This window comes from Aquarana catesbeiana, linkage group LG10 (assembly GCF_042186555.1).
Source record: "Aquarana catesbeiana isolate 2022-GZ linkage group LG10, ASM4218655v1, whole genome shotgun sequence".
In the NCBI taxonomy this organism is placed as follows: Eukaryota; Metazoa; Chordata; class Amphibia; order Anura; family Ranidae; genus Aquarana; species Aquarana catesbeiana.
In genome coordinates this window covers 4407866-4435849 of record NC_133333.1, presented here as the reverse complement: position 1 = coordinate 4435849, position 27984 = coordinate 4407866, and the positions used below count along the sequence as shown (strand labels likewise).

Below are 27984 nucleotides of genomic sequence, written 5' to 3'. Positions count from 1 at the left end.
AAAGAAACCCTGGAGGAGTTAGGTTAGGCTTAAGGGAAAGGGGCAAAAAGGATAAGTGCACTTTACCTTTAATTTAATGCCCTCCGCCATAAACAGGACTTCCTCTTGCTCCTGCGGTGCACCACCAGCCATAATAATAGTAGTAGTAGTAGTAGTAGTAGTAGTAGTAGTAGTAATAAGCCCTGCCCTGTGTAAGTGCTGATGGGAACTTACACAGGAATAACTGACTCCAGCCCCATGTGACAGCTCTGGCCCAACCACCAAACATTGTGACATGAGAGGAAGTCAAATATTCCCCCATACCTACAGGTACTGAGCAGTGAGGGAGCAGAAAAACATTACAACACCTAGATACGTTCTGGACAACGGCTCTCACCTGCCGAGCGATGTATTCTTCCGCCACCTCCACGTCGTATTTGATGGAGTTGCATTTGGTTGCTGTCTGTTCAGTCAGGTTAGTCGCTCTCTCCAGCTTCATCCCTTGCTTCACAAGATGATCCTAAAAAACAAACCCAGAAAAAAACTGAAACCAATATCCATGGTCAAAATTTCCAAAAAGACGCTCATGCCGAAGAGAAAGAAGCTTTGATATGAAAGGAATTAAATTGTTAGCTCCAAGATCCATACCTTAATCCACAGCTGGTAAGATGGGACTCGGAGACGCGAGGCCCACCGCAGGGTGTGTAAGATTTCACACTCACTGGGCCCAGACACGTTCTGGGAAAGTTGCTTCATGTAGTGTCTGGAAGGGGGCAAGATTCCCAGAATCCTCCACAGGATAAGGAAGTGATACTGAAGAGCACACGCCTCCTGAGGAAAGCAGAATTACACCTCATATTAATTTTTTTTTTTTTTTTATTTACCCACCACAATACAGTGCAATATTGATGAGATGCAAATAGGGGGAGAGAGAAAGAAGGAGGGTGGGAGAGAGGAAGGAGGGTGGGAGAGAGGAAGGAGGGTGGGAGAGAGGAAGGAGGGTGGGAGAGAGGAAGGAGGGTGGGAAACATGAAAATACTGAATGGCAAAACTATAAAAGAAAAAAAGAAGGCTAAGCATATACTAGTACGGGTGACCAGCGGTGCACTTTGCAGTCTAGTCTTCTCCCCATTCACTGGAGAATAACACTGAAAAATCTGGGATGTGAGGTTAGACGTGGCTGCTAGTACAAACGTTAAAACTAGTACAGTAATTTTCTTTCAAAACAGTTAAGAATATTGGATACACCCAACGTATTTGGGGAGACCCAGTTGGCTGCCCTCATTGCTACTAGGATACAATGACGATTCAAGTCTGATTCTAAACCATAACACATACTTTCTAGTGAACTCCATGCCCAATCAATTACGAATCGTTTGTTCAAGCCCTAAAAGCAGGAGTCGGCCCTTTCTCCAAAATGTGTTGGCTGTATCTGTTGTTCTTAATAAATCACCAAAGGAAATTAAAATTTCTACAAAATGCTCTCAAACACTCAAGAATTGATCATTTGATTTGGGGTTTACCTCCTGTGGCAACCCACCAGTGTATGGGTCCAGGATTCTCAACCAGGCAGGTTGAGGGGCTCCAGTGTATTCACTTGTTTGGGAGGAAACATTTTTTTCAGTTTCCTCATTATTTAATAAAGTCCGCTTTGGGACCTGGAGCCCGGGGATTTCTTAGAGATCCGGGTGGGATGAAATCCCTAGTCCTGGGTCCGGGTTTTGAGACTCACCGGCACACTCATTGTTCAGGTGTGTGTGCATGCCTGATAGAGTCAGGACCAGGGTTCTGGGCTTCACCCTCCCGAGGAGTCCAGGTGTGCACTGAAGTAGGCAGAGAGTGCAGGCTGCACTTTAAAAGCCTGAGTCTGAGGTCGCTGACAGTAGTCAGGAGAGCTCCGTGTGGGAGCCTGAGCAATGGTGCGGCTGCTGCTGAAGAGAGCCAGGTGGCTCGGTATTTTTGTTTGCAATGCTGCATGTGTAAGCCAGGAGGCTGAATCTCCTTTTATTTAAAGCTGATGGTGAAAACCCCCTGCGAGGGAAACCACTTTTGTTTTCATTTCTGGAACTTTGTTTTTCTTTAATAAAAGTGGGCCAAAAAGCCCTGAAAAGGAATCATCTGTGTGGACTGTTCTCGCTAGCGGGTGCTACACTTGAGCTAAACAACCCCGCAAACTTTACACACCCTAAAAATGGAAAACTAACTTTTTTATTACATATTAAAATCAATTGCTTTTCCCATCATCCTAGCGCTGCCACATACCTATCACACTGGAAAGTCTGGAAAGACATCATTAGGAAAAATTCTCTTACCAGTGCTGTGATACTTTTATTCTCGTTTCTTCTGAGTGTATCCAATCGAGATCCAGCAGCCAGAAGAGAAATCAGCGCTGTGTACAAATCATCATACTTCAAGGCTCGGGAGAAGAGGACCTCACAAACCTGACAAAAAACACCCGCACATAGGTTAGGGGGGTACAGTCCTGCTCTTTCAATGTGTTATCTGGTATTTCATGACTCGGGATGACCTTACCTCACTATCCAGCCGATGCAGGTCATCTTCGGAGGCCTCCTGAGAAAGGATACTGTAGAATCTGGGATGTGGGGCACTATCTGGAAAGAAAAGAAAAAAAAAAAAAAAAAAAAAAAATGAAAGCACCATTTCTCACATAGCAACAGGTAAAAAAAAAAAACACACACACACACACACACACACACACACACACACACACACGTGAAGAGGAGGTTTTCTGTATTAAAATTATAATATATATATCAGTTTCTCACCTGATGTGCAATGTTTCGTCCAGTTTTCTTCCACCTCCTTGAAGCCATAGTAGAGGGGCGTAGTACGGCTGGTTCCTTCCTGGGCAGCCCCAGAGCCACTAGGAGGGTTGAGAAGATTATATTGTACCTGGAAAACATCAAAGGTTGATGGTGATGGATGCTACAACAAACTGATGGAGGAACTTTAGTACACAAAATTAAAAGGAGGAACTGCAGTCTGCTCACATAATTTGCAATAAAAACATCTTTGCCATTCTGAAGATTCCCTCCAACCACTTTGAATATTTTTTTTTTTTTTTTTTTATATTATATTTAATTTTTTTAATATTATACATTTAATTCTGTACTTGAAAAATACGCTGCAGAAATCTCCCTCCACTGAGTCTGGCTGCATCTATTTTTAACTGTGGGCAGCTTAAGCTGCTGCCTGTTCATGTCAGACAAACAGAGGCACAACTCCAGCTCTGCAGCTCTCATTGGCACTCTTATGACTCATCCATCTCTGGAGAGCGAGAAAGAGCGAGCGAGCGAAAGAGCGAGCGAGCGAAAGAGCGAGCGAGCGAAAGAGCGAGCGAGCGAAAGAGCGAGCGAGCGAAAGAGCGAGCGAAAGAGCGAGCGAGAGAAAGAGCGAGCGAGAGAAAGAGCGAGCGAGAGAAAGAGCGAGCGAGAGAAAGAGCGAGCGAGAGAAAGAGCGAGCGAGAGAGCGAGCGAGAGAAAGAGCGAGCGAGAGAAAGAGCGAGCGAGAGAAAGAGCGAGCAAGAGAAAGAGCGAGCGAGAGAAAGAGCGAGCGAGCGAAAGAGCGAGAGCTGTGCATGATATCATAAGCCTAGGCTTTTTACCAGATAAGAAACAGGAAGTGGGCTGTATAAGGTATTTAAATGGCAGAAAAAAAATATGTATTACTATCCAAAGTTAAAAACAACAACAAGGGCAGAAGATTTAATAGATGGAAAGTTGAAAAAAAAAAATAAATAAATAATGTCCGCTTTAAAGGACGACATGAACCCTGGATGCTGAGTGCAAAGGACTAGTCAACAGCATTGCCTGTGGTCTGCCTGCTGCTGGTGAGACTCTGTGTTGAATCGGCTATAGTAGAGTCAGGGCTCTGGTTCCTAAAGTTAGAGCTTCCCAAAGGAAGCACAGATCTACAGAATGAATGAAACAGACGGGAGAGCTATGCGCTGCAGATCCTCAGGTATTTCCAGCAAGGATAACAACGAGCAACACAGCGGTGACATCACAAGATATCACTCCAAATCTGGGGAGATTAGCAGCTCGAGATGATCTGAAGCAGTTATGAGGATACAGAACATGAGTGCCTAAGTAGAGAAAGTGTTCTGCTATGTTCAGAAGTATTTAAGATAAAATGCAGATTTTATAGAGTACTGCATATGAACAATTAACATTTCTAGATGTTCACTTTAGGATGCAAAATCTTCACTTTTTGTCTTCAGGTTCACTTTAAATAAAATACTTCACAGGTGACCAGAAGATAAATCTGTCAGGGGCTTTCCTGTACATACCTGCTCAAATAAATAGAGCGGAGGTTTGGAGTACTGGTGCAAGAGATAGTCAAACACTAATAGAAGTCTCCCCAGGAGAAGAGGTACACCCGGCAGCTGAGTCTCCAGGTTATTGGACAGGTCCTGGAGCGTCTGAATGCATAGCAGAAGGATAGTTTGGCGCCCTCTATCGGACAGGTTGTGGAAAATCAGAAGTAGCAGCTGAAGATGGTCCACATTGACATCATCTGTGTCTCCTGGGACTACTCCCTGCAAGGCGTTTTGTTTTATGGTTCCAACAAATCTTAAAAATAAAAAAAATTATTATTTACATAGTTATAAATAAGATTAAATAGAACACAATAGGCACAGGCAGACATTTGGGTTGGATGCTGGCAAATGACTAAAACCACAGCTGAACTTCATGTGTGTTTATCCTCAAAGAACTTCTGTCTATCCAGTCCGGAGATTTAATATTTGTCTGGAGTCCAGCATTAAATATTTGAGACTCACCTTTCCCAGACACGAAGACATTCTGGGATGTCAGGTTCTCCCTGAACGCTGGCCTTGTGCTGCCAAAGCAGGAGAAGTCGGGACAGTACAGACAGACTCTGAGGGTGGATGTAAAGTGGCCAAGGGCACTCGCTCATAGGGGCAATTCCCAGGTGCTGCAGAAGTGCGTTCTGTAATACAAGAGAAGATTTAGGAATGCATCAAGTGCTAATCAAAGCAATGTAACAGAAGGATAAGTTCACCCATATTCAGGGGGTAACATGTTCCAAAAAGGTACCAGCCCCCACATCCCCTTCGCCCCCCACCAAATCTGGTGGCGAGAGTAGGGGGCTCTCCCCCCCTGCTGCAATCTAAAGAAAATGTGCACAGCCGCACACTTCATTAAATTCATTGTGTTCTGTGCATAGCCTACAACTACCGACAGCCTTTGCGGCTGTCGGCTTGTAGTTCTCAAATTTACTACCACGGCGCTATGGAGTGCTCTGGTAGTTAATTCATTCTTCCCGTCAGTGTAAAACTGCCTGCCCATACGATGTACGGGCTGACCGCTTACACTGACAGTCTGCAGGAGACCTGCATGGCATCAGCGATCTTCTGGTCACTGGTGTAAGGCTTTCCAGGCTCCTAAAATAAACAATAGTAAATTCTTTTTTTTTTTTTTGCAGGTAAAAAAAAAAAAGTGAAGTGCATTTATTACTTTTTGCTAAAAGTTGAATGTGTCCTTTTAATTGAAAAATGACGAAAGGAGTGACATAGACTGAATATGGCCCTTGCTGGAGCGCTGGCTTAGCTACCCCCTACATACACGCTCCTGACCAGGACTACAACTGCACAGAGCCTGCATAGCATAAGGGGTACCAGAGATGCTCAATCTTACAGCATCTGTAATGATCTGTACCGAGGGCTGGGCTGCACATCCCAAAGCTTTATGGGTGTTGAGAGTTCCAGGCAGTACACATGACTGCCTCCAGCTATGCCCAAGTCTAGGAAAAGTTATTTTTGGTTGAGGCAAGTGCATGGCTTTTTATGCACATCTAGACTAAAAAGGGCTTAATGCTGCATTTCTTTCTTTTTTTTTTTTTTTTTTTTTTTTTTTTTTAAGTATGAGGGTTTAGATATTCTTGAATTTATTTTCGTCATTTGGTTGAACTGATGGGCAGCTATGCAATATCAATGATTGCATTGAGAGCACACAGAATGTGACATCAGGATTACCTGTAGTGTTGGGGACTGAAGATCAGATGTCACTAGACAGTGATTAAACTGGTACAGGGCCACAGCAAAATCTTCATCGGATGATCCTAGAATACAAAATAGCCCAAAGTTAATCCAGACAAATTCTTGAAAACATTCCAGGACAGAAATACTCTGCGAAGGACCAACCTTTCAGACCATCCTTGTCAACGTCTTTTATGATGCAGGCCAGGGTGGACATGTGCTGCTCCGTTAGAGACACGCTCAGGTAGTTTCGGATGAAGTTGCTGCGGGAATTCAGCATACAAGTGGTGATAAAATTCAAAGTATTCGAAGCAAGGCTGAGAAACTGAGAAAGAGGAAGGAGGAGTTAGGAATCTTATAAAAATGGGGATTACAAGCAGATAATTAGAAATGTTCAGCATCACAACCCAACATTAACCCTTTCCTCTGGTACTAGGTGGCCCGTTAAGCACCTTCCCCCTTTTGTTTTTGTGACCTGTTAGGAGTATTCTGAATTTCAATCATGTGATCACTGTGAATGGATGGCACTATGATTACATGATCAGCCCGTCCTACTGCCTCACAATTGTTCCCAAGTGACTGGGAGCTGGAGGTACAGAATTGAGCGTCATCCTAGAACAAAAACAGCAGCACTGGCCGTATGCATAAATGAGGCAGCATGATGTTACAGGCCACCAAGTATGTGTACAGCTGGTGATCGGCTCCGTTCACACTTGTACGACTCCAAAGTTACATGATTTCCAGTGCGACTTTGGAGTGTGACTGATGCAACTTTGATGCAATTTTACACTCTCTGGCACTCAAGTCGCATCAAAAAGTAGTGCAGGAACCTTTTCAAAGTTGCTGCAACTTTAATTTAATAATGTCTTATTACAAGGCGACCTACCTATCCAGAGGATGTGGGGGGGAAAAATTTGACAAGGTGTGGCAGGCATGGTGTAATTCTGGAGGTAACTGTGGGATAGTAGGACTTGCGGAGTTCTAAGATTTCTCCCCCTACATTCTACTATTCAGGGTTGGGAGTTATTTAACATCTCATTGAATAATGGGGTTGCACACGATTCCATGGTTCTGTATGTTATCAATGAGGGAGATAAAAGCAGGAGGTGAATAAGCTGGGCACCATTAGCTATTATGTTTCACTTGAATGATTGGTGCTTTTTTCTCCGGATAAAACATGCGATGTGGGTGCTGGGGTGAACTGAGTTTTGGGTTGTTTGAGGTGGGAGGGAAGAACAGTGATGTTTATGCATTAGCCAGAGACTATATTAGTCAGTATGGTTATTATTTGTACTTGTTAGACCATGAGGTGGCTTGGCGTTGTGTCACTGTCACTCTTTTCTATTGTATATCTTTTATATAAAAAATAAAAACAGAACCTTAAAAAATAATTTATTTATTTTTTTTCCTTAAAAAAAGCAAAAGGGGGGGAGGGGGGAATTTATTATAGCAAAATGTACAAAATAATGTTTTTTTCAAAATTGTCGCTATTTTTTTTTGTTTATAGTGCAAAAAATAAAAACTGCAGAGGCAATCAAATACCACCAAAAGAAAGCTCTACTTGTGGGAAAAAAAAAGGACGTCAATTTTGTTTGGGTGCAACGTCGCACGACCGCACAATTTTCAGTTAAATCAATGCAGTGCTGAATCGCAAAAAATGGCCTGGTTATTCAGCAGCCAAATCTTCCGGGGCTGAAGCTGTTAAGCCACATTGATCCAAATGGGTGCTATTGAGAACAATGGGCTGCTACTTGTCATGCAACGTTAGGTGTCCAAAGTCATGACAAGTTCCACAAGTGTGAACAGAGCCTTAAAGAAATAAGATGCAAGTTTAATGGTGCTAAGTCAACCACTGATTCGCTAGGCCCCTATTAGATGCTGCCACTTTCTTATTGGTGTGTGTATCAGCCTATTCAGATTGTGCAAATGTATGTTGTTGGACTTGTTCTGCCCTGTCTGATGTACTCAATAAAAACCTTTAAATGAAAACGAAAAACAGATGCAAGTTTAATAACACTTTCTGTAAACGAGAAAAGCCCACATTAAAACGCAAAATGGCAACTAAGACAACCGTTTTGGGGACGTCCATACCAGCTCTGGGTCTTTGCGGCTGGCCAGGATGTTGCCATTCCCTGCAGAGCTGTTTTTGCTGGGGCTCTTGGCTCTAGGGGAGCTCTCAAGAGGTGGAGGGGGTGGAGGTGGCGGGGGAACCTTCTCTTTGGTGGGGGAGATGGTCTCTTCAAACCACTGTCCGAGGATCGGCTCGCTGTCGTCATCTGCATTCATGGAACAAAATATCAGAACACGGACCTAAAAGGTGAACTGCTATATATACAATGTAGAAAGCTTTCAAAGAATTTGTCATTTTGGCCAGCTGTTATTAATACACACACACACACACACACACACCTCTGTCAGTAAATAAGATCAGAGCCCCCCCCCCCCCATCATTACTGCTTCCCTGCACAAAGGTGGTGATGCTGACACACAGCCCAATGAGGAGGAACCGAGGGGGGACACAGGCCAATGAGGAGGAACCGAGGGGGGACACAGCCCAATGAGGAGGAACCGAGGGGGGACACAGCCCAATGAGGAGGAACCGAGGGGGGACACAGCCCAATGAGGAGGAACCGAGGGGGGACACAGCCCAATGAGGAGGAACCGAGGGGGGACACAGCCCAATGAGGAGGAACCGAGGGGGGACACAGCCCAATGAGGAGGAACCGAGGGGGGACACAGCCCAATGAGGAGGAACCGAGGGGGGACACAGCCCAATGAGGAGGAACCGAGGGGGGACACAGCCCAATGAGGAGGAACCGAGGGGGGACACAGCCCAATGAGGAGGAACCGAGGGGGGACACACAGCCCAATGAGGAGGAACAGAGGGGGGACACACAGCCCAATGAGGAACAGAGGGGGGACACACAGCCCAATGAGGAACAGAGGGGGGACACAGGAAGCTGCATTGTTTTATTAGCCACTAATTAGTGTCACCGATCTGGCTGTTCACTGACTGTAAAGCACGGGACTGGCTGTGAAGAACTACACATCTGTTGGTAGATAAATTGGTAAAAGTATTTCAGCCGTGTAATTAGGAGTTTCCTTAAAGCTCTACTTTAAACAGAATTTTCTCTTTTTAGGTGGAGTAGGGGGGCAGGGATTCCTCATTTTGGACTTTAATACCATGTGGAACTCCCAACAAGATCTCTTCCTGTCCCCTCGGACACCTGTGATAGGCTTTCCTTCAAAATAAACCAAGCGGGTACTTTGCAGGAAGATACAAGGATTTCTCTGCTAACAGTCAGATACGGAGTGATACATCACCAACCACATCAACAATGGTTTGTTACCTTGACTGCTGTCTTCCTCAGTGCTACTGAAATCATCTTCATAATAAGTGTTGGAGTCAGTGGAGGCGCTGGCATCGCTGCTCACAGAACCTTTCCTCTGTCGTTGTAAGACACAAGCCTGTATTACAGAGGACAATGTTACCGATCTGCATGGCCACTAGCAGTCCCCGCTCAGCCCCATCCCCAACCGACCACTAGCAGTCCCCGCTCAGCCCCATCACCAACCGGCCACTAGCAGTCCCCGCTCAGCCCCATCCCCAACCGACCACTAGCAGTCCCCGCTCAGCCCCATCCCCAACCGGCCACTAGCAGTCCTCGCTCAGCCCCAACCGGCCACTAGCAGTCCCCACTCAGCCCCATCCCCAACCGGCCACTAGCAGTCCCCGCTCAGCCCCATCTCCAACTAGCCACTAGCAGTCCCCGCTCAGCCCCATCTCCAACTAGCCACTAGCAGTCCCCGCTCAGCCCCATCACCAACTAGCCACTAGCAGTCCCCGCTCAGCCCCATCTCTAACTGGCCACTAGCAGTCCCCGCTCAGCCCCATCTCCAACCAACCACTAGCAGTCCCTGCTCAGCCCCATCTCCAACTGGCCACTAGCGGTCCCCGCTCAGCCCCATCTCCAACCGGCCACTAGCAGTCCCCACTCAGCCCCTTCTCCCAACCAGCCACTAGCAGTCCCTGCTCAGCCCCATCTCCAACTGGCCACTAGCAGTCCCCGCTCAGCCCCATCCACCCTCCTGCTCTTAGTCCCTGCCCATCCAAGTCCTCGCCCCAACCTGACCCACCTGGCCGCTTCCAGTTCCTGCCAGCCCATCCACCCTGTTACCAGTCCCTGGCAAGCAGAACTACCTGACCAAGTCCAGGCGCAGCCCAGCCCATCCACATTTAGCCACCACCTAGCCCACCCACTCGGCCCCCTTATAATCATCACCCATCTCAACCACTGTCAGTCACAAGTGGCTGGATAGCACCTACTACCCACCCATACAGCACTAATATACAAAAAAGTGGAGTGGCAAATGGAGCTGCAGTACATCAAACTAACTGAGAAAAATTCAGAATACACTGCCATTGGGTGCTACTCAGATCCAAGACACAGGATTTCTTTTATACTTCTGTACGTGGAAGCTGTGCCTCACCTTACGATAAGACGTGGACAGGACTGTGAAGAGAAGATTTGTCAGTGGAATGGAGTCTATTAGTCGCTGTATTCTCTGGATGGGTGTGCTCTGTGCAGTGATGCCGAGCTCTGCAAGGGGTCCATCTGTATCTAAAGTTTGCTGCAGGAAGACAAGAGAAAGCAAATTCTGTTGCAGAGTTAAAGTTTAACCCCCGCCAAACTTTTGTTCTGTGCAGTTTTTAAAAAGATAAACAGAATTGTCGAATAAGGCCGCAACTGATAGACATTGCCCGTTACCTTGTGTAAAGTCTCCACTTGCAGGTCTTGAAAAAGGTTAGTAAGCAGTTTGATGGCATGGTTCGCCAGTACTACAGACAAAACCCCAAATCCCTGGTGCCTGAAGGGAAAAGTAAGAAAAAATAAAAAATTAGACTATGGCTATGCACTGAAATTTCAAACTGGGCTGACTAAATATTAAGCAATACTCTGTATGGATGGCAATTAAACTTTTTCCCTGATTTAAAAAAATAGTTACCTGAAGGGGGCAGCTTCCATGGTGAAATTGCTGGGCTCTCTAATAGGAAAGCCCAGCACTAGTGCCACATGTAATAATTATTCCAGCAAACTAAAAGATCTAGATTGCACTGTCTGTGTGGGGTAAATATTAATTCATATCTATACAAAGAACATATTGATCTAAGGGAGACTTCTCCCTTGTTAGATAAGATTTGATAGCCAGTTTTATATATTGCCATGTAACATACTCTAATAGGTATATTATCAAAACTATAAAAACATACACTTAGACAGCACTGACAAGCACACAGGCTTGGGGGTGTACTACAAAGTTAAAAAAAAAAAAAAAAAAAAAGGGTATAGACCAGAGTATATCTAGCAGACCTGTGGTCCTCATACAGGGGTACAAAAAGGAAAAGATGTGAGACTTGGTTTACCACCTACCCTTTGCCTGGGCCCAGTTTCGGGGAGCCTGCTCCCTCTTTGGCTCTAGTGATGTCTCGGACTCGTAGTGCAGCCAGGGGGTCTTTCTCTTTCCCTTTGTCTGCCAGGGCGGTGGGACTGAGGTTAAGGATTAGGTAAAGGCTGTTTACCAAACACCAGGCTCCCAGAAGCTGAAAGTTCTGATAATTCTGGAAAAAGAAAAAAACAAACACACATTAAGTGCGAAAAAAGGGAGTTTTCATTCCCAAAGTTTAAATCACCCTCTGAATCTCCATGGACTACATAAATCCAATGGAATGGCACATAAGGAACCTTTCTGCGCATCAAAATGAATCTTTACAGACTCTGCATTTCTCCAAGTCAAACACATAGAGCTTGTTTTAGTGGCCTGAAGGGTGAGCACACAAGCGCAGCACACTTGCCACTGACTGCCAATGATATTAGAGCTGTGGTTTTACAAGTTTCAATAAAAAAAGGGCAGAAGTTCTGCTTACCTCTCCTCCGGCTCTTCTGGAGTCATTGATTGCTTGGCCAATCATCTCATAGATCTCCAGCTGTGAGAAAGGCATCGTAATCAATACTGGTATCCCAATACATCAGAAAGTCATAAGGGGTTTGGAAGCCTGGTCCCCAGCCAGGACTAACCAAGGAAGAAGGGAGAAGCAAGTGGACTATCTCAGTACAATACAGAAAGAGATACAATAGAGTATGTAGACAATCCTATAACATTTTGAAAAGTTTATTAATACATAATATATGACAAAAGAAGGTTGGTAATAAAGTTAAAATCATAGGTGACTTGGTCATAAACAGTGTTTCAACTAGTTTCACGGACTGGGCCGCTTCATCAGGAAAAACATCTGCAATTTAATAGTTATTTCATTAAATTTTGGATGATGGTACAAACTCTGTTCTATTACATATACCTATTGCACTTCCTCTAGAGGCTATCCTTATTTTTCTAACATCAGAAAGTCACATGACAGGAAGAAGGCCTCATCAACTTACACATTTCTGGACAATGGTGGCGGCATCGTTCTCATAGTCGTCCTCTTTACTGCTTGTGGACCCGGTCCGAACCTGCTGTGTGCTGCCAACATGGAGGATCGCCATGCAAGTGGCCACACTCACACCTACACACAATGGGTAAAGAGAGACAATGGTATATCATCATTGGGTACACATCAGCAGTTATTTGTACAACTACAGAATGGAGGTCAATAGACTCCAGAGAGTCTGCACTTCTTGTGTGTTGTTGCACTATTAAGAAGGATGGGGCTACACCCAATGGAAGCTTAAAGAGGAAGTAAACCCTGATGGGTTTTACTTCCTCATTTGCTCCCTGCAAATTAAAAGCATAATGGGCTAGTAAAACCCCCAAAAACACATACTCTTTTTTTTTTTTTTTTTTTTTTTTTAGCAGAGACCCTAGGAAATAAAATGGTGATGATTTAAAATTTTTATGTCACACTGTATTTGCGCAGCAGTTTTTCAAACGCAATTTTTTTGGGAAAAAAAAAACTAAATAATGTATATAATAAATATATACTCTAATTTTTTGGGAAAATAACAAAGATGATGTTACGCCACGTAAACAGATACCAAACATGTTACGCTTTAAAATTGCGCATGCTCGTGGAATGGTGATAAAACTATCTCCATAGGCGACATTTTAAAAATGTTTACAGGTTACCGGTTTAGAGGTACATAGGAGATCTAGTGCTAGAATTATTGCCCCCGCTATAGCGTTCATGGCAACACCTCACATGTGAACACCCAACCTATGTAAGCGCGAGGGGACAGAGGCACTTTAAAAATTGATTTTCATTTTTTAAATTTTATTTATATGGAATGTAACAGTTTTGGAAACAAAAAGTGGGTTTAGCTCTGAAAATACGTTTCAGAGACAAAAGTATCTTTAAAAAGGGAACTTCTAGAAATATATTTTATGAGCGTCATTAACATCATTTGCACAAATCTGTTAAAACGATTTCTTTACCTGCGTATAAGCAGCTGAGGGCCAGAAGTGTGACGTCTTTGAGCCGAGGTGGAGTCAGAGGTTCCATAACAGGAAGGGACAGAGTATCCAGAGCCATTGTCACATCAATCACCAGGGAGTGAAAGCTGCAGAAAGCACAGAATCCATCACATGTAGGAGAAGTGCAGCGTATAGGAGAGAGCAACACTTTTCAATAAGGAAGAGACTGAGTGATCATTAAAAAGAATAAATCCTCTTCATCCACATCATGTGTGGGTCTCATGCCACATCTTTATCAGCTTGACCTTTGACTTGCTCCAAACCCTGGAAATTTACCTTTTCTTGTGGCTTTTAATGTATTAAATCCTTTAACCCTTTTGCTACCTGAGCCATTTTTGCACATATGATTAAAAAAATATATATTTTAGCCCAGAAGATTACATAAAACCTCCAAAACCATTATATATATTTTCTAAAAGCAGGACACCCTAGAGAATAAAATAGTGGTAGTTCCAATTTTTTATGAAACCCGATATTACGGCAAAAAGGTCTCGGAAACGCAAAATATCAGGGGAAAAAAAAAAAAAAAAAACACCCCAAAAGAACACTAGAGTTAATTTTAGGGCTCACAAAACTAATAAATTACCCATTTTTTTGGCAAAATCTAAAAGTCGAGGCTGCACCGAGTAAACAGACAACCAACATGCCAAACGGTAAATTTGCGTGCGCCTGTGACATGGTGACAAACTTCAGTACCATATATTTTCAATAGGCAACAAATATTGCTCTCACTTCGGCATGTGGGGCGATATGTAACATGTGTATCGCAATCGACGTTTTCATGCACAGGCATCCCGATGCACGCGTTCACACGTGCGTTTATGTGGGGGGGGGGGGCCTTCAATTTTTTCTGGTGGGAATTTCCGTGCTTGGGTGTAACTAAAATTTTTTTACTATTAAAAAGGTGCTAGATCTAAAGACAAAACTCTGCCTTTTTTTTTTTTTTTTTTAACTTTTGGAATGGTCAGAGCCCGTCAGGTATTTCCTGTGTCAGATTCCCCAACAGGGACACCCGTTTTTGAGACTGCAAAGTGAGGACAAATCTGCTCTTGGACAGAGATTTCCTCTCACTTCCTGTTTTGTCTTTGGGACAGGAAGTAAATGGTAATCCCCTCAAAAGACACAGATAAATAAAAAGAAAACAAAAACACCCACCTGGCAGAAGTTCAAACTACTCACTACTTTAAACCACATAACAATGTTTTTAAACTTTAAGCCCGGGTTCACACCATAATTCGCTGCGGACCGCACAGGAGCGCTGTGCGTCCCTGTTCACCGTTTCAGGGACGAATCAGGACCGATTCTATGCCTGAATTCGGCCCTGAAACGCAGCCAAAGACGCACAGCGTTTTTGTGCAGTGCGCACCGCAGCCGCCCCGGAGATATGTGAACCGGCTCCATAGGGAGCCAGTCACATTCTCCTGCTATGCGAATTAGATGTGCGGAAATGCACATCTAATTCGCATAGGTGTGAACCCGGGCTCAAAGTGACTGCATCAGTCAGAAAAATAAATCCAGATGAACATTCCCTGCAATAGAGAAGGTATTACACACCCCTCCATGTTTGTCTGGGTCTTTGTATGTCTGAACCAACAGGGATTTGTCTTCACTTTGGAGGAGAATTCATCTAATTTCCTGCTGTGTCTCTGCGACAGGAAGTAAAGAGAAATCTCCCCAATGGAACTAAAACAGCGATAGTTTGTAGCCATTCAGTAACATTTTAGCTTTAGATACACATTTAAAGTGAACCTGTATTAAAAGCCGTTCATCTACCCCCAATGTACAATCCTGCAGAGAACTCCAAAAGGTTCCCCAACCCAAGGCACACACTTAGGCAAATACTGACTGAAGTACAAACATTGGCCTGCCCCCCTCATTGCTCCCTACTGGTCAGAAAGGCTTTAATATTTTTTTTTTTTTTTTATTTACGTACGTAGCGTACGAAGTACAGGAATAATAGGCTGGAGGTTTGCCATGTCCCAAAATATTCAACTACAGGAAAACCTGAACAGACCACATCTGCAGAGTGACCCATGTCCATAGCAATACTGGGTTTTAGAAGGCCTCTTGCACACTGCAGCTTGAAAAGAAAAAAAAAAAAAAAAAAAAAAAGCTCAGAACAGTTTTTTTTTTTTTTCTTTTTTTAATGGAGCTAAAATACAGCCTATTAATTGTAATGTGCCTATGCACACAGGTGCGTAAACAAGAGCCATGCATTCTTTAAAAAAGTCTCTATATAAATAATAATAAATAAATAGAAAAATCTGCATTTTTGGTCAGCAATTTACACCTCATGCGCATAAATACACACAAAATGTGGTCACGGGCCTATTTACCTAATGTGCAGAACAAAAACGCGAGAATACGTTTTTGCACGCCCGCATATGCACGAAAATGCATACAAAAAAATAAATAAAAAACACACACACACACACACGTCTGAAAAAGTAGATGCTCAAAACAGGAGTATTGTGTGCAAGAGGCCCGACATGAACTGGTTTATAATACGGCTCCATAAAATATCCTTTGCGGTGTACAGAAACCGTATAAAATGACACTTCCGATACACCGCGCTGTACTGCGTTCTCACCCATTGCGGACGGCTGTAGCATCTCCCACCGTTGCTGGCATTATGAAGAAAGAATTGGCCGAAACAGCGTCCTGGAAGCGATTTATATATCTCAGGAAATACGGGAGGTTCAAACAGACTCTCAGCAACTTCTCTGACCCGCCTGAAAACAGCAAACCGTAAACCACAAATCATTTAACCAGAAGGTGATGGCAAGATTATTATTATAAAGAATTTATATGGTGCCAACAGTTTGCACAACACTTTACAATATAAAAGTGAGACAGTGCAAGAGGGTTAAGGAGAGCTTACAATCTATTAGGGTGGGGCAAGTGGTATAAAAATGTAATAACAGTGGAGGAGTTGGAGAAAGTTCAGTAAGGTGGTGGCAGGATACCGGTAGGCTTCTCTGAAGAGATTTCAGGTATTGCCTAAAAAGGTGGACAGAGTAGGAGACAGCTAGAGGTAGGGAGTTCCAGAGGATTGGAGAGGCTCTGGAGACAAGCATATGAAGAGACAAGAAAGTTAGAGAGACGGTATTGGGAGGAGAGGAAGGTTTGGGTGGTATTTGGGGACAAGTTTGGTGATGTAGCTTGGGGCAGAGTTGTGAATGGCTTTGTATCTTATGGTCCGTACTTTAAATTTTATGCATTGGGAAAGCAGAAGCCAGTGTAGGGATTGGTAGAGAGGGGTGGGAGGACTCCGATTGCATCTGAAATATTGTATTATGGATTACAAAATGACAAACTACATATATACTGCACACTGAACGCCATGTATTTTGTTTGGAATAAGTCCAAAGGGCATATTCCACCTTTTTCAAAACAAATAAATGTGTCCACATTGATAAAAACAAAAAGACAAATAGTTTTGTTTTTTTTTGCATTTGAGCCCTGAAAAGCACTGAAACCGTGATCACTGGATCATTGATGCAATGCACAGGCTCCTGCAGACTATTCCTCCAGCCCCAGGTCCATACAGGAAGTGCAGTTATAGAGCTGGAAGAAGTAACAATGGACCATAATGGTGAGGTCAACAAACTTGTGCTTGAGAACTACAGTCCCTCTGCCACAGTGGAAGATGGGACTTGTAGTCTCTCCAGTCACTGATCTCTGAGTGGTTCATGCAATCATGGAAAAATGGAACGCTGGATAGCCGCACTCCAAAAAAAGTTCACCTTTTATTAGAAAATGAATATCAGAGCATCACAGGGCAATACAAACTAAATGCACAGCTTATGACGCGTTTCACACCAGATATGGTGCTTAGTCATATCTGGTGTGAAACGCATCAGCGGCTGTGCATTTAGTCTGTATTGCCCTGTGATGCTTTGATATTCATTTTTTAATAAAAGGTGAACTTTTTTTGGTGTGCGGCTATCCAGCGTTCCATTTTTCCCATAATCTCTGTTGCAAACAGAGTCAGCACCCTGCCTGATTGCGGAGACAGCTGTTCTTAGGAGAGGTGATCACTTTGGAGCGGTGCACTCCCATGTTTCACTAGTCTGGACTATTTGGTTCATTCAATCGTGTGGGAGGAGTCACTCACAGCTGCGCCAAAATTAGAAGTAGAAGGACCTCTCCCGCTATTCAGGTAAGCAGAGGAGCGGTTTGGGTTCAGGGGGTCTAGGAAATTGCTCCATGTTGTACTATGACATGATATATGCGGTGAAGGGTGGAATTAGCCTTGACAATGCATTCCACACATGAGCATTATCAGCTCATAAAACGCCCAAAAAAAAAAAAAAAAAAAAAAAAAAAAAACACCTGAAAAAACACCCAGCAAGCAAAATCCCATTAATTTCAATGGCACATCTGATGGCACCTGTTCACATCTGAGCGTTTTGTCACCTGAAGCAAAACACCCTAAGCTCAAAGAAGAACATGAGTTTTTTTGGGGCAGATTAAAAGGGCGTTTTTCTGCCATTTACATTCGGTGATCTGAACAAAATCGCACCAAAAACGCGCGCCTTTGAAACGCTCAGGTGTGATCGCAGCCTGGAGGTTTGGTTCTTGCACTCAGACATGTTTTTTGTGAGGAGATTTATTGCATCTTTAATAAAGTTCAAACTGTTGTGAATTGATGATCTTACCCAGTTCCTGGAGACTGGCAACATTCTGGGCTACGAAGATGCTTTTTGTTTTAGCAGCAGACGCTTGATCTGAGGTGAGGTCTTCTCCTTCACTCTCCACCTAAAAGACAAGAAGAATAAATGATCACAATACAAGACGGGTGAAAAGACCCCTCCCACACAAAGACATTTCATTTATATTAAGCTGAATCACCCAACAGCTTCTTGAGTCCATAGCAAATGCTGATTCCAAAAGTGACCTCCTACCACTGGGGCCTCAGAGAGAGAACAGAAGCCAGAGTGATATTTACCTTTCCCACAACACAAAGATAAAAAAAAACTATTACACTTTCTGGATTTTTTTTCCCAAAAAAGCAACTTAAAAGCTGAACTAAAACCTTCTAAACCTTTACAGCCATTGGAAGCTGCCTAATTACTAAAGTGGCTTCCTCAGTTTTGAGTTAAAGCAGAACTAAACCTATCATCTCTGACCATGTCCTTTGCGGACTGATTGTGAATAAGAGGGTCTGGTTCATTATAAATCACCTGGTGCACTCTCAGTGTTCGAACAAGAAAATCTGCAGGGTCTGCATCCCTTTAGAATTATTTAACCCATGGAGAGCATCTTATATATTACACGTAGATTGACGGAGGCTTCACCTCCCTCTTATTGTAAGACACAGGCTGGAGGGGGCATGACAGCCTGTGACTGGTGTCCTACAGCACAACGCTGAGACCGATCCGGCTGTCCCCCGCCGGTGCTTTCATTTTCGCCTAGTCTTCCTTCCGGGTCGCGCCTTGGGACTTTTGATAGGCAAGGCGGCGATGATGCGACTCCCGCGCATTAGTACAGGAGTCACATGACCACGGCACTTTTGGGGCCGTAAAGGTTCGCTGAGCTGCGCAGCTCAATGAACTTGACAGTTGACAGGCAGAAAGAAGGATGCATTTATGGCAGAAGAGACCGATAGGTTCTCTTCTGTTATAAATAACCTGCCTGCCACTAATTTGTAAAAAAAATAAATAAATTTAAAAAAAAAAAATCACTTCCACTTTAAAACCGTTTATTGATATTATTTATTTTTACTCTGTATGCCAAAAAGGTTTTATTTTTATTTATTTATTTTTAAACATGTGACCAGCAGTAGACGACTGGAAGCTCCTGCTCATGTTTCCCTGCAGACAGACAGGGAGAGAGCCGGGTCATGTGACAGCTGGATATCCATTAGATAAAGGGCACTTCGTTTCTCTTTTTATTAAAAAAAAAAAAAATTACAGAGTCGACATCCACGTACAGAAATAGCAGGGACAATGTACATTATACAGCAGGGATATGCAATTAGCAGACCTCCAGCTGTTGCAAAACTACATGTCCCATCATGCTTCTGCGTGTCATGCTTGTGGCTGTCAGAGACTTACTATGCCTCATGGGACTTGGAGCTCTGCAACAGCTGGAGGTACACTAACTGCACATTCCTGTTATACAGTGTGTGTTTATGTTTAGTATCACTTTTCTTCTTTTTTTTTTTTTTTTTTTATATAAAAATAGTACAACATTAACCTGTGTGTGTGCTGGGGAGGCAGGCGATGTGGTGTTCCGGGGGTTAAACACCGACGTCAGCTGGTTGAGGAAGTTCATTTTCACCTCCTTCTGACGAAGTTCAGGACTTAGCAGGACGGTGCTCTCCTTCTGATCTTCCACTGCCGGGAAACACACACACAGCACATTGATGTCCCATATTTACTTTTATGAACACGCTTCCATCTAACCACAACATAACATCCCCCGCCCCCCCATCACCTTACTCCCATCTCAGTGCACACCCCGAACACCCTCCAGCTCACCATCAGACAGTGTCTGCACAGTCTGGGGCAGTTTAGAAGATTTCATCATTGCAGTAAATGTAATGATCTCGGTCCGGTCCAGGCGGCTCGTGCCGGTGCACAGCCCTTTAATCAGAAGGATCAGATGTTTCTAGAACAGAAACAAAAGATGAATCACAGATGTAATCAGGAACACAATTTATAGAGAACATACTTGGTAAATGTAGTTGAATCCTCCCTCCGGCCTCCCCCAGGTGTACCGGCTCATCTGGACTGAAACGGCTTTCACTGCACACTGCAAGCTTTTCACAATGTGCATTAGAAGCCGCAGCAAGTCAGAGAACCGCCTCATTTCCTGGCTGGAGGACATCCAGCATCATCTAGACTAGAGCATTCTACCACAGCCCGACTGTCCCTGACCCCGCCCCTTTCATTGGTTTAAGTTCTTTCAATCATGGAGGCTCAGCATCACATGTGGGCGTTACCATCTGGCTAAGAGCTTCTTCAGTGTCCCATTTCTTGAGGAAAATGGGTGGGAGGTCTTCTCTTAAAGACCCGATTTTTGAGGGTGTGGGAGGCTTCCTTGGTGCTCAGTTTCCTGGGGGTGAAGGCTCCCTCATTTCCCCAGTTTACTAAGGAGGAAAGGGACAAATGGGTTTCCTCACTGACCTTTCCAGGGCGGTGAAAAGTCAAAGAACCTCCTCAGTGCCCTGAAACCTCGGGGGGTTAGAGTGCCTTTTCCTGAGGGTGGGGAGGACTTCCTCAGTGCCTTTTCCTGAGGGTGGGGAGGACTTCCTCAGTGCCTTTTCCTGAGGGTGGGGAGGACTTCCTCAGTGCCTTTTCCTGAGGGTGGGGAGGACTTCCTCAGTGCCTTTTCCTGAGGGTGGGGAGGACTTCCTCAGTGCCTTTTCCTGAGGGTAAAGGGAGGAGGGGAAAGGAAACTCACCTGTGACACTGCACATGCCTCATCTGGGCTCTCCAGGCGCAGCAGGGAAAATTCCAGCAGGACTTTGCAGGCAGCAGCTGCTGACTGAAGTTGGTTTCTAGGAACTGAAAGAGGGTAACAGTTTACTGACCACCCAAAACCGAGTGTGACATACAATTAATCGCAGCACCGCCAGCCTCCCCCCATCCTACCAATACATCAGACTGCAATTAAGTTTCTCCGTTTCCTGAACCAGAAACTTTCCTTCATTTGATGGACAAGCGTCACCAAATATTGGTGCCTCTACTAGCCCCTAAGGCATTGCCGTTTGGCACGTGGGCAGCAGCTGGCGGGGCTTTTCCAAGAAATCAGAGGAAGCCAGGCTTGGGTAACAAAGTGAAACCATATCAGAAAGGGGCAGCAATAGCTGGCATCTTGTGGGGGTCCGCTCTTAAGCAGGACTTTTACATCAGAGAACATGTATTCTAGGGATCGACCGATATCGTCTTTTCAGTGCCAATACGATATTTTGGCCACCTCTCCTGCAGATATTATGTGCCGATATTTTGTACATGTAAACTTTAAAAAAAAAACAATTTTATGCCCAAATCTGGCATGAATTGAACAAGCTGCGGGTGGGTGGCTGCTGGCCGGCCTGGCACCTTGCTGTGGATGGGTGGGCGGCTGCTGGCCGGCCTGGCACCTTGCTGTGGATGGGCGGGCGGCTGCTGGCCGGCCTGGCACCTTGCTGTGGATGGGCGGGGCGGCTGCTGGCCGGCCTGGCACCTTGCTGTGGATGGGCGGGGCGGCTGCTGGCCGGCCTGGCACCTTGCTGTGGATGGGCGGGGCGGCTGCTGGCCGGCCTGGCACCTTGCTGTGGATGGGCGGGGCGGCTGCTGGCCGGCCTGGCACCTTGCTGTGGATGGGCGGGGCGGCTGCTGGCCGGCCTGGCACCTTGCTGTGGATGGGCGGGGCGGCTGCTGGCCGGCCTGGCACCTTGCTGTGGATGGGCGGGGCGGCTGCTGGCCGGCCTGGCACCTTGCTGTGGATGGGCGGGGCGGCTGCTGGCCGGCCTGGCACCTTGCTGTGGATGGGTGGGTCGGTGCTGGCCGGCCTGGCACCTTGCTGTGGATGGGTGGGGCGGCTGCTGGCCGGCCTGGCACCTTGCTGTGGATGGGTGGGGCGGCTGCTGGCCGGCCTGGCACCTTGCTGTGGATGGGCGGGCGGCTGCTGGCCGGCCTGGCACCTTGCTGTGGATGGGCGGGCGGCTGCTGGCCGGCCTGGCACCTTGCTGTGGATGGGCGGGCGGCTGCTGGCCGGCCTCAGTGGCCTGTCACCATACTGTGGGTGGGTGGCTGGCGTGTCTGTCCGAGTGTCAAGGTGAGGAAGGCCTGTCAGATGGCCACGGCGACCAATAATCGGTCTAGCTTGTGACAGATACCAAATTTTCGGAAAATGATGATAACGGCCCGCAATAAATCGACCGTCCCGATAATCAGTCGATCCCTAATGTATTCCATTTAAAACTAATTAATGAAGCATTCAGCAGCTTATGAGCCCTGATTGAACTACTACTCCCAGCAGACTTTGGCTACCTCTGTCACCGAGGACAAACTGATGTCTGTGACACCAAATACAAAGCAATGTCTGCAGTGCGGAGGAGACACTTACTTTGGTTGCATATGGTGGTGATGTAGTGAGTAGAGAGGGCAACAAACGAGGAGTAGAACGGTTCGTACTGCTTGTCATGATGAAGAATTTCTGATTCACTATAAAAAATAAAATATAATATTATAAAAAAAAAAATTCTCTCAAAATAAATGAAAAAGGATCACTAAATGTCCAATAAAGCTGAAGTTTAATCCTCTTATTTCTTTTTTTTACCACTTTAATCATCTCCTGTCTGGTCAATGTAGATAAACGGCTGGAGGTGACAATGAAGGAGGATGTACTGGTATGGCGCACTCTCAGGAGATCACATCGGTGAGACGGACACAGCGGATCACAGATCGGGGTAATGGGCCGCTATGACTGGCCCTGGTACCATGTGATCCCTGTGACCAATCACAGTAATAAACAATGGCTGACATTCTACTAGAGGAGAACCGAAATGAAAATTCTGGTGATGAAATTTCAGGATGCACTCGGCCAAAAACTGAAATGGACACTTTATTAAAAATGTAATGAATGAGGCTCGGGGATCTTCCACTGAAGAGGACGTAGCATTCCATTATCAGCACTTTTTTTTCCCCCTATTGGCGATATATCAGGGTGTCCTTACATTCTACACATAACACTGTGTGTGATCGATGTGACCGATCACATGGTACCAGGGACAATCCTAGGAGAGTAAACAAGGCCATCATAAAAGACAGCCTTACTGACCGATTACACGGCGATCATCAGGTGTGAACGATCACAATGTAAAATATAAAAACATTCTGATCATCTACCCGGATCAGTTCACTATGATGACAAAACTTACTCCGACAAAACTTTACTTTTATTTAAAAATAACATTTTAAGAATATTAAAGATTTTTTTTTAACATCTTGTCACCAGAGCGAGTGTAGAATGACTGATGACCTCTGTGGCAGAGATCACATACAATGTCTGCTGTAATATCACTGTGTGTGTCAGTTCCACCTCCAACCCCCGGTGTCCCCAAACACCGCCATTTATATAAGTGGGGGGGGAGGGGGGACCCGTCACGTCTGTATAGAGGAGGGAGGGGGGACCCGTCACGTCTGTATAGAGGGGGGAGGGGGGACCCGTCACGTCTGTATAGAGGGGGGAGGGGGGACCCGTCACGTCTGTATAGAGGGGGGAGGGGGGACCCGTCACGTCTGTATAGAGGGGGGAGGGGGGACCCGTCACGTCTGTATAGAGGGGGGAGGGGGGACCCGTCACGTCTGTATAGAGGGGGGAGGGGGGACCCGTCACGTCTGTATAGAGGGGGGAGGGGGGACCCGTCACGTCTGTATAGAGGGGGGAGGGGGGACCCGTCACGTCTGTATAGAGGGGGGAGGGGGGACCTGTCATGTCTGTATAGAGGGGGGGGGACCTGTCATGTCTGTATAGAGGGGGGGGGGACCTGTCATGTCTGTATAGAGGGGGGGGAGGGGGGACCTGTCATGTCTGTATAGAGGGGGGACCTGTCATGTCTGTATAGAGGGGGGGAGGGGGGACCTGTCATGTCTGTATAGAGGGGGGGGAGGGGGGACCTGTCATGTCTGTATAGAGGGGGGGGGAGGGGGGACCTGTCATGTCTGTATAGAGGGGGGGAGGGGGGGACCTGTCATGTCTGTATAGAGGGGGGGGGAGGGGGGACCTGTCATGTCTGTATAGAGGGGGGGGGAGGGGGGGGACCTGTCATGTCTGTATAGAGGGGGGGGGAGGGGGGGGACCTGTCATGTCTGTATAGAGGGGGGGGAGGGGGGACCTGTCATGTCTGTATAGAGGGGGGACCTGTCATGTCTGTATAGAGGGGGGGAGGGGGGACCTGTCATGTCTGTATAGAGGGGGGGGAGGGGGGACCTGTCATGTCTGTATAGAGGGGGGGGGAGGGGGGACCTGTCATGTCTGTATAGAGGGGGGGAGGGGGGGACCTGTCATGTCTGTATAGAGGGGGGGGGAGGGGGGACCTGTCATGTCTGTATAGAGGGGGGGAGGGGGGGACCTGTCATGTCTGTATAGAGGGGGGGGGAGGGGGGACCTGTCATGTCTGTATAGAGGGGGGGGGAGGGGGGGGACCTGTCATGTCTGTATAGAGGGGGGGGGGACCTGTCATGTCTGTATAGAGGGGGGGGAGGGGGGACCTGTCATGTCTGTATAAAGGGGGGGGGAGGGGGGACCTGTCATGTCTGTATAGAGGGGGGGGAGGGGGGACCTGTCATGTCTGTATAAAGGGGGGGGGAGGGGGGACCTGTCGTGTCTGTATAAAGGGGGGGGAGGGGGGGACCTGTCATGTCTGTATAGAGGGGGGGGAGGGGGGGACCTGTCATGTCTGTGTAGAGGGGGGAGGGGGGTATATGATGTTTGTATACAGGAGGGGGAGGGGAGGACTGTCATGGCGGCGGTGACTCAGCTCTCACACTCCTCTCACCTCTCTATGACGGAGGTCAGTAGCTGAGGAAGTTCCTTCAAATCGAAGGCGGAATATGAGGCGGAGAGGAGCGGCCTGACCGCCACTTCCCATCCCGGGCCCGAATCTCCGCCGCTGGACGCCATCTTCCGGCAATCCCGTGTCCGAGGAGAACCCGGAAGTGACGTCATGTGAGACCGGAACTAGATGGTCGGAGCTTATCTTCCGTCCCCCTGAAACTACTCCACCCCCTCTCGCTGTACCTTAACCCCGCCCCCTCACTCTGTACCTTAACCCCGCCCCTCCCTCACTCTGTATTTTTACCCCGCCCCTTCCTCACTCTGTACCTTTACCCCGCCCCTCCCTCACTCTGTACCTTTACCCCGCCCCTCCCTCACTCACTCTGTACCTTTACCCCGCCTCCTCACTCTGTACCTTTACCCCGCCCTCCTCACTCTGCACCTTTACTCCGCCCCCCTCACTCTGCACCTTTACCCCGCCCCCCTCACTCTGTACTTTTACCCCACCCCCCTCACTCTGTACCTTTACCCCGCCCCCTCACTCTGTACTTTTACCCCGCCCCCCTCACTCTGTACCTTTACCCCGCCCCTCCCTCACTCTGCACCTTAACCCCACCCCCTAACTCTATACCTTAACCCCGCCCCCTCACTCTATACCTTAACCCCGCCCCCTCACTCTATACCTTAACCCCGCCCCCTCACTCTATACCTTAACCCCGCCCCCCTCACTCTATACCTTTACCCCGCCTGTCCACAGAATCAATCAGATTTCAATCTCTCCACCATGGCCAAGACCAAAGAGCTGTCCAAGGATGTCGGGGAGAAGATTGTAGACCTACACAAGGCTGGAATGGGCTACAAGACCATCGCCAAGCAGCTTGGTGAGAGGGTGACAACAGTTGGTGGGATTATTCACAGATGGAAGAAACACAAAATAACGATCGATCTCCCTCGGTCTGGGGCTCCATACAAGGTCTCACCTCGTGGAGGTTCAATGATCATGAGAACGGTGAGGAATCAGCCCAGAACTACACGGGAGAATGTTGTCAATGATCTCAGTTGGGACCATAGTCGCCAAGAAAACAATCGGTAACACACTACACCGTGATCGACTGAAATCCTGCAGCCCCCGCAAGGTCCTCCTGCTCAGGAAATCACATGTACAGGTCCGTCTGAAGATTACTAATGAACATCGAATGATTCAGAGAACTGGAGGAAACTGTTGTGGTGAGAGGAGACCAAAATCGAGATCTTTGGCATCAACTCAACTCGCGTGTTTGGAGGAGGAGGAATGCTGCCTATGACCCCAAGAACACCATCCCCCACCGCCATACGTGGAGGTCCTATGACCCCAAGAACACCATCCCCCACCGTCATACGTGGAGGTCCTATGACCCCAAGAACACCATCCCCCACAGTCATGCGTGGAGGACTTATGACCCCAAGAACACCATCCCCCACCGTCATACATGGAGGACCTATGACCCCAAGAACGCCATCCCCCACCATCATACGTGAAGGTCCTATGACCCCAAGAACGCCATCCCCCACCGTCATACCTGGAGGTCCTATGACCCCAAGAACGACATCCCCCACCGTCATACCTGGAGGTCCTATGACCCCAAGAACGACATCCCCCACCGTCATACATGGAGGTCCTATGACCCCCAAGAACGCCATCCCCCACCGTCATACATGGAGGTCCTATGACCCCAAGAACACCATCCCCCACCGTCATACATGGAGGACCTATGACCCCAAGAAAACCATCCCCCACCGTCATACATGGAGGTCCTATGACCCCAAGAACACCATCCCCCACCGTCATACATGGAGGTCCTATGACCCCAAGAAAACCATCCCCCACCGTCATACATGGAGGTCCTATGACCCCAAGAACACCATCCCCCACCGTCATACATGGAGGTCCTTTGACCCCAAGAACACCATCCCCCACCGTCATACATGGAGGTGGAAACATTTTGCTTTAGGGGGGGTTTTCTGCTAAGGGGACAGGACAACTTCACCACATCAAAGAGATGATGGATGGGGCCATGTACCATCAAATCTTGGGCGAGAATTTCCTTCCCTCAGCCAGGGCATTGGTGGATGAGTCTTCCAGCATGACAATGACCCAAAACACACGACCAAGGCAACAAAAGAGTGGATCAATAAGAAGCACATTAAGGACCCGGAGTGGCCTAGCCAGTCTCCAGACCTTAATCCCATAGAAAATATGTGGAGGGAGCTGAAGGTTCGAGTTACCAAACGTCAGCCTGGAAACCTTAAGGACTTGGAGAGGATCTGCAAAGAGGACAAAATCCCTCGTGAGATGTGTGCAAATCTGGAGGCCAACTCCAAGAAACGTCTGACCTCTGTGATTAACCAACAAGGGTTTCTCCACCAACTACTAAGTCATGTTTTGTGAAGGGTTCACATACTTATTTTACTCATTAAAATGCAAATCAATTTATAACTTTTATGAAATGTGTTTTTCTGTATATTTTTGTTGTTATTCTCTCACTGTTATATTAAACCCACCATTAAAATAATAGACTGATCGTTTCTTTGTCAGCGGACAAACGTACAAAATCAGCAGCCAAATACTTTTTTTCCCCCCATCACTGTATGAGTGGATATACTGCAGGCGCTCGCAGTCCTTATCAGCTGTCCGGTTGGTTGTTGGACGATCTGGTCACTGCAAGTGAAAGGTGGGTGGGGCTTATCACCACTCCTCCTCAACGTTCCTAGCTCCACCCTCTGAGTTCTGCCCCACCCCTGCAGATCCCCACTTGACACATTGTAACCGTCTTCCAACTGCTAGTGTGCTTAACCCTTTCACCACCAGCTGCTGTCACCCCGGGGGTGCGTTATAGACACACCGGCCCTATTGTAACACCACAGAAGCATCCTTCAGCCACAGAGCTGCTGCTAAACAACATTGATTGCAGTCAGAAATCAATTAAAGGCTACTGTAAATAAAAGGTCAGCTTGCAGCACGGATTGGCTTCCAGGAAACGGGC

At 46.7% G+C, this 27984-nt stretch overlaps 1 protein-coding gene across 14 annotated transcripts in view; it reads right to left on the bottom strand.

Moving 5' to 3' along the window:
- The window catches only part of UBR4 (ubiquitin protein ligase E3 component n-recognin 4), a 110591-nt gene extending 85447 nt beyond the window's left edge, over positions 1-25144 (bottom strand). For all 14 annotated transcript variants that reach the window (XM_073601517.1, XM_073601518.1, XM_073601520.1 and 11 more), the window contains exons 1-24: positions 24963-25144; positions 22529-22626; positions 20879-20982; positions 19954-20083; positions 19670-19809; positions 18130-18229; positions 16059-16200; positions 13430-13554; positions 12439-12563; positions 11925-11984; positions 11431-11618; positions 10768-10867; positions 10490-10630; positions 9349-9466; positions 8090-8274; positions 6164-6323; positions 5996-6081; positions 4781-4950; positions 4289-4571; positions 2766-2892; positions 2512-2591; positions 2292-2420; positions 628-810; positions 377-499 (exon numbers count right to left, since the gene is read on the bottom strand). In XM_073601517.1, the coding sequence (XP_073457618.1) occupies positions 377-499; positions 628-810; positions 2292-2420; positions 2512-2591; positions 2766-2892; positions 4289-4571; positions 4781-4950; positions 5996-6081; positions 6164-6323; positions 8090-8274; positions 9349-9466; positions 10490-10630; positions 10768-10867; positions 11431-11618; positions 11925-11984; positions 12439-12563; positions 13430-13554; positions 16059-16200; positions 18130-18229; positions 19670-19809; positions 19954-20083; positions 20879-20982; positions 22529-22626; positions 24963-25132 (3267 nt within the window). In that variant the 5' untranslated portion in view covers positions 25133-25144. The remainder of the gene's footprint in view (positions 1-376; positions 500-627; positions 811-2291; positions 2421-2511; positions 2592-2765; positions 2893-4288; positions 4572-4780; positions 4951-5995; positions 6082-6163; positions 6324-8089; positions 8275-9348; positions 9467-10489; positions 10631-10767; positions 10868-11430; positions 11619-11924; positions 11985-12438; positions 12564-13429; positions 13555-16058; positions 16201-18129; positions 18230-19669; positions 19810-19953; positions 20084-20878; positions 20983-22528; positions 22627-24962) is intronic.
- Between the last annotated feature and the right edge of the window lie 2840 nt (positions 25145-27984).